A 13,508-nucleotide genomic window follows, 5' to 3' on the forward strand; every position below is an offset into this window, starting at 1 on the left:
ACCGCCTACTTCTGACATGGTACAGGGAGGAAACACACAGAGGTTAAGATTTAGGCAAGAGGCCAAGCGCGGTGGCTCACACCTGTAATCCCTGCACTTTGGGACGGCCGAGATGGCCGAGGTGGGCGGATCACTTGAGGTCGGGACTTGGAGAGACCAGCCTGACCAATATGGAGAAACCCCATCTCTACTAAAAATACAAAATTAGCCAGGTGTGGTGGCGCACGCCTGTAATCCCAGCTACTCGGGAAGCTGAGGCAGGAGAATCGCTTGAACTCGGGAGGCGGAGGTTGCGGTGAGCCGAGATGGCGCCATTGCATTGCACTCCAGCCCGGGCGACAAGAGCGAAACTTTGTCTCAAAAAAACAAAACAAAACAAACAAACAAAACACAAAAAAACCCCAAAACACTTAGACAAGGCCAGGTGCCTGGGTCGAGGCCAGGCATCCTCTCACTTAGCAGTCTTTCTTTCACAACACACTGATCCCCGTGTTCGGCATATTGTGGGGAGTTGCAGGGCATTCCTTTCCCTGGACATAAATTTCCATCGTTTACTGGTGACATCAAATCACAAGAGGCCAGAACGCAATTTTGAAGTCAGAATCTCAGCCAGAAACGAAGTTGGCCTCTTGTCGAGGAGCCAAATAACTGGATGGACGCTCTCATCCGCTTCGCAGACGGGCGCACACGGTGCGGAGGTGAGGTGATTTCTGCGTTTGGGTAGAGCGGCGTCGGCTTTAGGTGTCCACAGTACCGAAGCTAGTCTTTTACCAAAATGCAGTATCTCTAATGGTCCCTCACAAACAGCAGTCCCCAAATACAGCCGCGTTTGGACCTCGACGAAGGGGGTACAACTAACGCTTTGGGGAGAGCCCACGGTCCGCGCCGGCGCCTGGAGGCCGGGTACATCCCGGAGGGCTTCGCGTCCCCAGCCCAGCCCCAGCGCGGGGGATGGAGCAGTCGAGAGGGCGGCCTCCCGCCGCCTAGAGGCGCCGGCCCGCTTATCCGCTCTGCCTGTGCCCCGTCTCTATGGCGGACCCAACGGCCGTCCAGGACGTGGAGCGAGATGAGCTCGGATGCTGACGGCGGCAGTGGCGCTGAGGTGGCTGCGCTGTCGGACAAGGGCAGTCCCGGGGAGGACGGTTTCGTCCCGTCGGCGCTGGGGACCCGCGAGCAGTGAGTGTGACGCTGGGCAGGGGAGGATGAGCCGTGCCGCCCTGCCTGGGCCCCGAGAAGGGGACGGAGGGGTAGAGACCCAGGGCTCGGGGACAGGGAGACCCTCGGGAGCGTGACGGCAGCAGGGCCACCTGGCGGGGGTCTCAGGGGGATTTGAAAGAGTGGAATCTCTAGGGGTCGCCCTGCGCGGTTAACCGACGTTTCAAGTGATGGGAGCCCAAGGGGCTTGTGGGTGCGGGACAGGCTTTGAAGCTCCTGGGAGGCCTTCTGAGAGTCTCGAACCGAGGCCCAGGCTTGGGGGAAAGGGGGAGAGGGCGAGAGCTGGTCGGCGAGAGTGAGAGACCGAGGGAGAAGTGCTGGGCCTGGGAGCTGAAAAGGCTAAGGGTAGGAGGGGAGGGATGTGGGAGCTAGAAGTGGGGTGGGAATAGCGGATGGCCCGAGGCGGGAGCGAGGAAGAGTGGGGGATCATGGGGTGAGAGAAAGCGATCTGACGTAAAACAGACGCTCAGGAATTATTAAATGAATTAATGTGGGTGGATCAATGACTGCAGGGAACGGCTGGGGAGACGTAAACTGGCGGGATGAGAGGGAGCAGGGATTCTAGAGAATCATTGTAGGAAAAGACAAGGCAAATGAAAAGGATCCGGAGGACCGGGTGCGGTGGCTCACGCCTGTAGTCCCAGCACTTTGAGAGGCGAGGCGGGCGGATCACGAGGTCAGGAGATCGAGACTAGCCATGACCAACATGGTGAAACCCCGTCTCTACTAAAAACACAAAAATAAGCCGGGGTGGTGGCGCACGCCTGTAGTCCCAGCTACTCGGGAGGCTGAGGCAGGAGAATCGCTTGAACACGGGCGGCGGAGGTTGCAGTGAGCGGAGATCGCGCCACTGCGCTCCAGCCTGGCGACAGAGCGAGACTCCGTCCCAAAAAAGAAAGAAAAACGTTCAGAGAAAATTTAAACGGAGGGCTAGAAGACTGGAATAGGCAGAGACAAATAGCACGGGAAAGAGACTGTGTGCCTGCACGCTTGAGACCAGATGTGCTTGTTTCATCAAGTTTTGAAGTTGGGTCAGGGACTTAGGGATACGTGGACAAATGTCTGTGTTTTTTTAGGCTTAAACTTATTGTTGTGCGTCAGATACTGTCCTAAATGCTTTACATGTACAGTATAAATGTATTCTGCTTGCCCAGGTATTTCATTCTTTTAACTCAAGGGTGTTAAAAGATTGAACTATGTGTACTTATTAATAACACTAGTGATGTTTTAAACCTCTGTCATAAATAGCTCTGTAATGTATTAGAAACATACATTTAATTCATAATACAGTTTAATTCAAAAGTTTCGCTTTGCATTTCATTGTTTACATAGTTGGGATGCTGTCTATGAGAGAGAACTGCAAACTTTCCAAGAATTTGGAGATACAGGTGAAATCTGGTGAGTTAGGAAAATAATCAAGTTATAATCTAGAAGATTGTATGTATATGTGTGTGTTTAAACAAATATGTATATATTCAAGTGCTTATACCCAAAGAAAGCCTAAAAATCCTGGGAACCCTGGATTAAGTCTGGCTTTAGTGGGTAGGTTTAAAGTATGTCTCTTCTTTTATTATTTTTTATTTTTTACTTTTTTTTTTTTTTTTTTTAAGAGAGGTGGGGTATCATTCTGTCATCCAGGCTGGAGTACAGTGGCATGATCATCATAGCTCACTACAACCTGCACCTCCTGGGCCCAAGTGATCTTCCCGCCACAGCCTCCTGGGTAGCTGGGACTATAACTGTGTGCCACCGTGCCCAGCAAATTTTCTTTTTTGTAGAGACAGGGTCTCACTGTGTTACCCAGGCTGTCTCAGACTCCTGGCCTCAAGCAGTCCTCCTACTGTGGCCTTCCAAAATGTTGGGAGAATGGGTGTGAGTCCTCTTTTGAAATCTCACATTTACATTTGATGACAACATTTCACCCTGTAGTTGTCCTTTTTCAATAAACAATAAAATTTTGAGCCACCAACACATACAAGTGTTAATGCTGGTACAGAGAAATGTTAGTAACATACTGACCTTGTCTATTCTGTTGTATTCCTGGAGGTGGTTTCTTCTAAATTACAGTAGAGACAAAGCTTAAGCAGTCACAGATGTTTTCACTTTCAAATAAGAGTTTGAGCATATGGTATAAATAGCTTAAATGGAATGTAGTGGTGACTTTTGCTCTGTACCCCTCAGTTATTTGACTGATTCTCTCTAACAGGTTTGGAGAAGAGAGTATGAACCGACTAATAAGGTGGATGCAGAAACACAAGATTCCATTGGATGCTTCAGTGCTTGATATTGGAACTGGAAATGGTGTTTTCCTGGTTGAACTTGTTGGTACTTTTAGTATTTGTTCGTTAGAGACAAATTTTAAAATGAAAATTTTTAAAAGCCCTGCAATTGTGGATATTAACCATGTAAATATAAAACTGTAAAGCAGTCATACTTTGAGAAGTCACATAGTACAAAAGGGAGGCTACATGGATTGTGAGAGAACCTAGGCAATCTCAGTCCTAGTCTTGACCCTTCTGGCTATAGCCTTATTCTTGAGCAAGCCACTTAATTTTTCTAGGCTTCAGTTCTTCCCTAAGGGTTGTAACTAGGTGATTGCTATTGGTTTCTTGTAGCTCAAAACTCTGGAAATATATATATACACACACACATACATATATACATGCACACACACACACATATATATATAAATATGACCTGGCATTCCAGTAGGACATACATATCTTAGGTGAGCATATGGTTTGAAAAGCGCATTTTGTCCATGGAACTGTGTTTTGGTAAACATTCCACTGCTAGCTAAACCATCACTGTTGTATGCCTGTAGTGTGCTCTTGCTATGCTGTGTGCTATGGAGGAATTATAAGACTTAGGTTTCATCCTAGATAGTTTTACAGTCTTAATTAGTACAGAAATAAACATAAGAGTGAAATTTGTTGAGTAACCACCAAATGCCAAGCCTCATGTTTGGCATTGGCAACATGAAAATTTAGACTTTGTGCTTGAATTGTTTACATTACAATAGAGTATGGACTGACACAGACAATTGTGCTATCACTTGATGCATGCAGTAATACACTGAATATAGAAAAGAGAGTGATTAATTTTGGAGTGGAAGGATAGGGAAGCATCTTGGAGGAGTTAATATCCAAGTTGGGTGGAAATTTCAAGGACAGTATTTGACCTAGTGGAGTGTAAAGAGGGAGAAAATATCAACTAATGGAAATATTATCTAAAGGCATAAAGGCTGAAGCAGTATTTTATGTTCTGGGCCTGTAAATAATTTGACAAATTGAAATACAAAGTATCCGTGGGGATGGACAGACATGAGGATTAAGTTAAAGATAGGAACCATATTATGCTTTGCCATGCTTAAGAGCTTCAATTTTGCATTTAGGCTATGGGGAATTGTTAAAGTGTTTTTAGTAGTGGAATATGATTAGAAATACTTGAAATAACCCTTTTTGAAACATTGAGATATAGTATGTATACATTAAAATGCACAAATCAGAAGTGTACAGCTAAGTGAATTATCAGAAAGTGAATACATCCACGTTAACAATCACCTGGTCAAGATGTAAAATATTACAGAACTCTAGAAATTCCCCTTGAACTGCCTACCAATTGTTGCTCTGTCCTTTTTTTTTTTTTCAGGCAGGGTCTCACTTTGTCACCCAGGTAGGAGTGCACTGGTGTTATCATGGCGCATTGTAGCCTTAACCCCTCAGGCTCAAGTGATCCTGTCTCCTCATTTTTTGATTTTTTTTGTAGAGACAAGGTCTCACTCTGTTGCCCAGGCTGGCCCTCCTTCCTTTTTAAAAGTAACCACTATCTGCCAATCATGAACCAAAGATGAGTTTTAACATCAGATTAATTTACCTGTTTTCATTTATACATTTGAAGGTATAAATGAAACTCTTTAGGATGTGCTATTTCTGGTGTCTTTCAGGTTTTTTTTTTTTTTTTTGAGACGGAGTTTTGGCTGTTATCACCCAGGCTGGAGTGCAGTGGCACGATCTTGGCTCACGGCAACCTTCACCACCTGGGTTCAAGCAGTTCTCATGCCTCAGCCTCCTGAGTACCTTGGATTACAGGCACACGCCATTATGTCTGGCTATGTAGTTCATTTTTATTGCTGTATAAGATTCCTTTGTGTCCAGGCACGGTGGCTCATGCCTGTTATCCGAGCACTTTGGGAGGCTGAGGCAGGTGGATCACGAGGTCAGGAGATTGAGACCATCCTGGCTAACACGGTGAAACCCTGTATCTACTAAAAATACAAAAAATTAACTGGGAGTGGTGGCAGGCACCTGTTTTCCCAGCTACTCAGGAGGCTGAGGCAGGAGAATGGTGTGAACCCGGGAGGCAGAGTTTGCAGTGAGCGGAGATCAGCCTGGGCAACAGAGTGAGACTCCATCTCAAAAAAAAAAAAAAAGATTCCTTTGTACAATGATATCAGTTTCATTTATTCTTTGTTTACTTACATAGGTTCTTTTGAGTTTTAAAAGTTTACTGGTAGAGGCTAATGATTTATCCTTCAAGATTAATAGCCTATAGATTGTTTTCTTTCTTTTTTTTTTTGAGATGGAGTTTCACTCTGTAGCCCAGGCTGGAGTGCAGTGGTGCCATCTTGACTCACTGCCACCTCTGCCTCCTGGGTTCAAGCAATTCTCCTGCCTCTCAGCCTCCCAAGTAGCTGGGACTACAGGCTCATACCACCATGTCTGGCTAATTTTTTTGTATTTTTAGTAGAGACAGGGTTTCACCCTGTTGGCCAGGCTGGTCTTGAACTCCTGACCTCAAGTGATCTACCCGCCCTGGCCTCCCAGAGTGCTAGGATTACAGGTATGAGCCACCGTGCCTGGCCAGTTTGTAGATTCTTTTAGGCTTTCTTCACTTATGTACACTATGAATAGTGGCAATTTTATTTTTTTCTTCCCAATCCTTTATAAATTTTCCTCTTATTACATTGTCTAGGACCTGCAGTAGAATGTTGAAAAGAAGTGGTGGTAGAAGACATCGTTCTTTTCCCTTTTCAGAAAATGCTTTCAATATTTCAGTCTTAGGTGTGATGTTAGCTGTTTGTTTTGTAGATAACTCCATATCAGATTTTTTTTTTTTTTTGAGACGGAGTGTTGCTCTTTCGCCCAGGCTGGAGTGCAGTGGCCGGATCTCAGCTCACTGCAAGCTCCGCCTCCCAGGTTTATGCCATTCTCCTGCCTCAGCCTCCCGAGTAGCTGGGACTACAGGCGCCCGCCACCTCGCCCGGCTAGTTTTTTGTATTTTTTAGTAGAGACGGGGTTTCACCGTGCTAGCCAGGATGGTCTCAATCTCCTGACCTCGTGATCCGCCCATTTTGGCCTCCCAAAGTGCTGGGATTACAGGCTTGAGCCACCGCACCCGGCCCATATCAGATTAAAGAAGCTATTCCTGCTTTGCTAAGAGAGGGGTGTGTGTGTGTGTGTGTGTGTGTGTGTGTGTGTGTGTGTATGTATGTGTGTTTCTTGTTTTTTTTTTTTTGAGATGGAGTCTCACTCTGCCACCCAGGCTGGAGTGCAGTGGTATAGTCTTGGCTCACTGCAAGTTCCACCTCCCAGGTTCAAGTGATTCTCGTGCCTCAGCCTCCCCAGTAGCTGGGATTACAGGTGTGCACTACCACACCCAGCTAATTTTTTGTATTTTTAGTTGAAATGGGATTTCGTCATGTTACCTAGGCTGGTCTCGAACTCCTGAGCTCAGGTGATCTGCCCGCCTTGGCCTCCCAAAGTGCTAGGATTACAGGTGTGAGCCACCACACCTGGCTGGTTTCTTTTTTTTTTTTATTTGGAGACGGAACCTCACTCTGTCTCCTGGGCTGGAGTGCTGTGGTGTGATCATAACTCCCTGCAGCCTTGAACACTTAGGCTCAAGCAATTCTCCTGCCTTGGCTTCCCAAGTAGGTGGGATTACAGGCACCCAACACCACACTTGGCTGTGTGTGTGTTTCTTATGAATCTTGTTGTTTGTCAAATGTTTTTCCTGTTATCAAGATAATCAAGTAATTTTTCTCTTACAGTCTATTAATGTTGATAAATTATGTTGGCCCATTTTCAAATGTTAAGTGTATTTCTGGAATAAACCAAACTTATATATGCCACTAGATTCAGTTTAATATTTTGTTTAGGATTTTTGCAGCTCTCTCCTGATGGAGATTGTCCTGTAATTTTCTTCTGAGGCTATTGTCAAGTTCTGTTGTCAGGTTATGCTGGTATCATTAGTTGAAATTCTATTTTTTGAAATTTTAAGAATGGTGTTACTTGCTGGGCGCGGTGGCTCACGCCTGTAATCTCAGCACTTTGGGAGGCCAAGGTGGGTGGATCATGAGGTCAGGAGATCAAGACCATCCTGGCTAGCACAGTGAAACCCTGTCTCTACTAAAAATACATAAAATTAGCCGGGCGTGGTGGCAGACGCCTGTAGTCCCAACTACTCGGGAGACTGAGGCAGGACAATGGCCTGAAGCCGGGAGGCCGAGCTTGCAGTGAGCCGAGATCGTACCACTGCACTCCAGCCTGGGCGACAGGGCGAGACTCCGTCTCAAAAAAAAAAAAAAAAAAAGTGTTACTTCTTCCTTCAATGTTTGTTAGAATTCACTGGTGAAACCACCTAGATGAAGGGTCGTTTTTGGGAAGTCTTTTTCTTTTTTGAGGTGAATTTTTCTTTTCCTTTTCTTTTTCTTTTTTGAGACAGAATCTTGCTCTGTCACCCAGGCTGGAGTGCAGTGGTGCCATCTTGGCTGACTACAGCCTCTGCCTTCTGGGTTCAAGCGATTTTCCTGCCTTAGCCTCCTGAGTAGCTGGGATTGCAGGCATATACCATGCCTGGCTAATTTTTGTATTTTTAGTAGAGATGGGGTTCTGCCATGTTGGCCAGCTGTTCTCAAACTCCTGACCTCAGGTGATCCATCTGCCTGCCTTGGCCTCCTGGAGTGCTAGTATTACAGGTGTGAGCCACTCTGCCTGGCCTAAACTTCTTAATTGAAGTGTAGTTTATGTAGAAAGGTGAGCATAAGTGGTACAAAATGAACCCCTTGGGTTATTCACCAACGCTACTAAAAAAAAATAAGACATTTCTAGTACCATAGAAGCCTCCTTGTGGCCTCTCCCACTCCTTCCCTTCTAAAGGTGACCACTGCTGTCACTTCTATCATCAGATAGGCTGTTTTTGGTATTAACTGTAGTAGCTTCTTACGGTTTTAATTTGCATTTCTCTAATGAGTAATGATGTTGAGCACCTTTTCATGTGCTTATTTGCCACCTGTATATCTTTTTTTTTTTTTTTGAGACGGAGTCTCGCTCCATTGCCCAGGTTGGAGTGCAGTGGGATGATCTTGGCTCACTGCAACCTCCACCTCCCGGGTTCAAGTGATTCTCGTGCTTTAGCCTCCTAAGTAGCTGGGATTACGTACGCCAGCACGTTCGGCTAATTTTTTTGTACTTTTAGTAGACACAGGTTTTACCATGTTGGCTAGGCTGGTCTCGAACTCCTGACCTCAGGTGATCTACCCACCTTGGCCTCTCAAAGTGCTGGGATTACAAGTGTAAGCCACTATGCCCGGCCTGTTTATCTTCTTTTTTTTTTTTTTTTTTTTTGAGACGGAGTCTTGCTCTGTCGCCCAGGCTGGAGTGCAGTGGCCGGATCTCGGCTCACTGCAAGCTCCGCCTCCCGGGTTCACGCCATTCTCCTGCCTCAGCCTCCCGAGTAGCTGGGACTACAGGCACCCGCCACCTCGCCCGGCTAGTTTTTTGTATTTTTTAGTAGAGATGGGGTTTCACCATGTTAGCCAGGATGGTCTCAATCTCCTGACCTCGTGATCCACCTGTCTCGGCCTCCCAAAGTGCTGGGATTACAGTCTTGAGCCACCACGCCCGGCCTGTTTATCTTCTTTAGTAAAATGTCTGTTCAGATCTTTTGCCCATTTTTAAATTGGGTTGTTTACTTACTAAGTTTTGACAATTTTTAATGTATTCTGGATATAAGTTCTTCACCAGGTACAGGATTTGCATGTGTTTTCTTCTATTCTTTGGCTTATCTTTTCATTCGCTTAACAGTATCTTCTAAAGAGCAGAAGTTCTTAATTTTGATGAAGTCCAATTAATTTTTTCCTTTTTTGGATCCTGCTTTTGTTGTCATATTTAAGGACTATGCCTAACCCAGAGTCACTTAGAACTCCTGTGTTTTTGTTTAAAGTTTTAACATTTTACTTTTTACATTCTTTTTTTTTTTTTTTGAGATGGAGTCTTGCTGTGTCACCCAGGCTCGAGTACAGTGGCATGACCTCGGCTCACTGCAACTTCCACCTCCTTGGTTCAAGCGATTCTTCTGCCTCAGCCTCCAGAGTAGCTGGGACTACAGGAGCACACCACCATGCCCATCTAATTTTTGTATTTTTAGTAGAGATGGGGTTTCACCACGATGGCCAGGATGGTCTAAAACTCCTGATCTCGTGATCTACCCACCTCGGCCTCCCAAAGTGCTGGGAGTACAGGGGTGAGCCACTGTGCCCAGCCTACCTTTTACATTTAGACCTTTTTTTTTTTTTTAAGATGCAATCTTGCTCTGTCTCCCAGGCTGGCCTTTGGGGTTCAAGGAATTCTCCTGCCTCAGCCTCCTGAGTAGCTGAGATTATAGGTATGTGCCACCATGCCTTGCTAATTTTTATATTTTTAGTAGAGACAGTGTTTCACCGTGTTGTCCCTACCTGGCCTATTTTTATGTTTTTAATTTCATTGAGTTCTGTTCTTTTTTTTTCTTCTTGAATTTACTTTGTTCCTTTTTTTACCTTGTTAAGGTGGAAGCTTAGGTTATTGATTTGAGACTTTTCTAATGAAATTATTTAATGCTATGAATGCTATGAATTTATCAGTAAGCACTGCTGCATCCCACAAATTTTGATATATTGTATTTAAAAAAAATTGTTCTATACCTCACCTGGATTGTTTTTTAAATTGTTGATTTGTTGTATTTTTATTCATTCCAAAATGTTTTCTAATTTTTCTAATTTTGTTTTCTTTTATCCATGAGTTATTTAGAAATTTGTTTAATTTCCATGTTTTGGGGATTTTTCTGTTATGTTTTTGGTACAGATTTATAGTCTAATTCGGTTATAGTCAGATAACATGCCTTGTATGATTTGTATGATTTCAATCCTTTCAAATTTGTTAAGGTTTGTTTTATGACCTAAGATACAGTGTGTCTTGGTGAATGCTTCATGTGAGCTTGAAAAATGTATGTATCGCCAGGTATGGTGGCTCATGCCTGTAATCCCAGCATTTTGGGAGAACGAGGTGGGCAGATCCTGAGGTCGGGAGTTCAAGACCAGCCTGACCAACATGGAGAAACCACGTCTCTGCTAAAAATACAAAATTAGCTGGGCGTGTTGGTGCATGCCTGTAATCCCAGCTACTCAGGAGGCTGAAGCAGGAGAATCACTTGAACCTGGGAGGCAGAAGTTGTGGTGAGCCGAGATCGCGCCATTGCACTCCAGCTTGGGCAACTAGAGTGAAACTCTGTCTCAAAAAAAAAAAAAAAAAAAGTAAAAAAATTTAGCCAGGTTTGGTTGGTGGCAAGTGCATCCGTAGTCCTGGCTACTTAGGAGACTGGAGTGGGAGGATCATCTGAGCCTGGGGAGGTCGAGGCTGCAGTGAGCAATGATTATGCCACTGCACTCCAGCCTAGGTGACAGACCTTGTCTCCAAAAACAAAAAAGGAAAATTCATGTGTAAGTTTTTGTGTGTACATATGTTTTCACTTCTCTTGGGTGAAATTTCACTTAAGAGGGAAATTGTTGGGTCATACGCCAGTTAAGCATACTCTAAGTTTAACCTTTTAAGGAACTGCTAGACCATTTTCCACAGTGGCTGCACAATTTTAAATTTCCATCAGCAATACATGAGAGTTTAAATTCCTCCATATTCTTGGCTGGGCACAATGGCTTATGCCTGCAATCCCAGCACTTTGGGAGGCCAAGGCCAGTGAATCACTTGAGGTCAGCAGTTCGAGAACAGCCTGGCCATCGTGGTGAAACCCTGTCTCCACCAAAAAATAGAAAAATTAGCCAGATGTGGTGGTGTGTGCCTGAGTAGTCACAGCTACTCAGGAGGCTGAGGTGGGAGAATTGCTTGAACCTGGAAGGTGGAGGTTGCAGCGAGCCGAGATGGCACCACTGCACTCCAGCCTGGGAGACGGAGTGAGACTCTGCCTCAAAAAAAAAAAAAAAATTTTTTTTCTCTATATTCTCACCAATACTTTTTATTATCTATCTTTTAAATTATAGCCATGCTAGTGGACTTGATGTTCAACCCCTTTTTGTTTAGTTTTTACATGTTATATCATTTTCCATCGTTTTACTTTTAACTTATTACCTTTTTTTTTTTTTTTTGAGATGGAGTCTTGCTCTGTCGCCCAGGCTGGAGTGCAGTGGCCGGATCTCAGCTCACTGCAAGCTCCGCCTCCTGGGTTCACGCCATTCTCCTGCCTCAGCCTCCCGAGTAGCTGGGACTACAGGCGCCCGCCACCTCGCCTGGCTAGTTTTTTTGTATTTTTTAGTAGAGACGGTGTTTCACTGTGTTAGCCAGGATGGTCTTGATTTCCTGACCTCGTGATCCGCCCGTCTCGGCCTCCCAAAGTGCTGGGATTACAGGCTTGAGCCACCGCGCCCGGCCAACTTATTATATTTGAAGTGAGTTTCTTGTAGCCAGCATATAGTTGGTACTTATTTTTATCCTAACAATCTCTAACCTTTAACTGGTGTATTTAGAACATTTATGTTTAATGTGATTATTGGTGTGTTTGGATTTAGGTCTGCATTTTATTGTTTTCTCTTTTTTACCTGTTTTTCTTTTTTTTTTTGAGACAAAGTTTCACTCTTGTTGCCCAGGCTGGAGTGCAATGGGGGGATCTCGGCTCACTGCAACCTCCACCTCCGGGGTTCAAGCGATTCTCCTGCCTCAGCCTCCTGAGTAGCTGGGATTACAGGTACCCACAACCATGCACAGCTAATTTTTGTATTTTTAGTAGGGATGGGGTTTCGCCCTGTTGTCCAGGCTGGTCTTGAACTCTTGACCTCAGGTGATGCGCCCTCCCCTTGGCCTCCCTTTGTGCTAGGATTACAGGCTTGAGCCACTGCGCCCAGCCTAACCTCTGTTTTTTATTCTTCTCTTTTTCCTTTCCTGCTGGTATTGGCTTATTTGAACATTTGTTAATATTTCTTTTTTTTTTTTTTTTTTTTTTTGAGACAGAGTCTTGCTCTGTCGCCCAGGCTGGGGTGCAGTGGCCAGATCTCAGCTCACTGCAAGCTCCGCCTCCCGGGTTTAGACCATTCTCCTGCCTCAGCCTCCCGAGTAGCTGGGACTACAGGCGCCCGCCACCTCGCCCGGCTAGTTTTTTGTATTTTTTAGTAGAGACGGGGTTTCACCGTGTTAGCCAGGATGGTCTCGATCTCCTGACCTCGTGATCCGCCCGTCTCGGCCTCCCAAAGTGCTGGGATTACAGGCTTGAGCCACCGCGCCCGGCCTGTTAATATTTCAATTTAATTTATGTATATCTTCTTGAATGTATATCTTTGCATATGCCTGTTTTAGTGGTTGCTTTAAGCAGTTGACTGTGTCTTTTGATACGGCTTTTCTAGTGTTTCCTGTGTGGATTACAATATATATAGTTGTCAAAATCTCCTTGGAATCAGTATTTTACCACTATAAGTGGAATGTGAAAACCTTATTAGGTTGGGTTCTTGATCTTTCCCCTTTATGTTGTAGTTGCCTTTAATATTACCTTTATGTTGAAAATTCCATTAGATAATATTATGATGTTTTTCAAGCATTTTAAGGAATGCACTAGGCTAAAAATATTTAATTATATTCACCTAGATACTTATTTCACCTTTGTATTCTGGATCTTCTGAGCTTTTTTTTTTCTTTCTGTCTGAGAAACTCTTCCTGGAAATTATTTTAGAGAGAGTTTTCTCGCAATAAATTTTTTTTAGTTTTCCTTTACCTGAGAATAGCTTTATTTCTCCTTCATTCCTAAGGAGTTTTTTTTTTTTTTTCTTTTTCTGAATATAGAATCTTTTCTTTTCTTTTTTTTTTTTGAGACACAGTCTCACTCTGTCACCCAGGCTGGAGTGCAGTGGCACAATCTCAGCTCACTGCAACCTTCACCTCCTGGGTTCAAGCGATTTTTCTGCCTCAGCCTCCTGAGTAGCTGGGATTATAGGTGTCTACCACCACGCCCAGCAAATTTTTGTGTTTTTAGTAGAG

The 13,508-nt window shown here is 44.5% G+C and overlaps 1 protein-coding gene across 9 annotated transcripts in view; it reads left to right on the top strand.

The window, feature by feature from the left end:
- The first annotated feature begins 1,003 nt into the window (after positions 1-1,003).
- Positions 1,004-13,508, top strand: part of EEF1AKMT2 (EEF1A lysine methyltransferase 2) — a 90,144-nt gene continuing 77,639 nt past the window's right edge. For 3 of the 9 annotated variants that reach the window (XM_024789350.2, XM_071068964.1, XM_071068965.1), the window contains exons 1-3: positions 1,004-1,176; positions 2,548-2,613; positions 3,422-3,536. In XM_024789350.2, the coding sequence (XP_024645118.1) occupies positions 1,067-1,176; positions 2,548-2,613; positions 3,422-3,536 (291 nt within the window). In that variant the 5' untranslated portion in view covers positions 1,004-1,066. Of the gene's footprint in view, positions 1,177-2,547; positions 2,614-3,421; positions 3,541-13,508 lie in introns of all 9 variants that reach the window. The other 6 variants (XM_024789345.2, XM_024789347.2, XM_024789343.2 and 3 more) reach the window with 5 other exon arrangements.

This window comes from Macaca nemestrina, chromosome 9 (genome assembly GCF_043159975.1).
Source record: "Macaca nemestrina isolate mMacNem1 chromosome 9, mMacNem.hap1, whole genome shotgun sequence".
Taxonomy (NCBI): domain Eukaryota; kingdom Metazoa; phylum Chordata; class Mammalia; order Primates; family Cercopithecidae; genus Macaca; species Macaca nemestrina.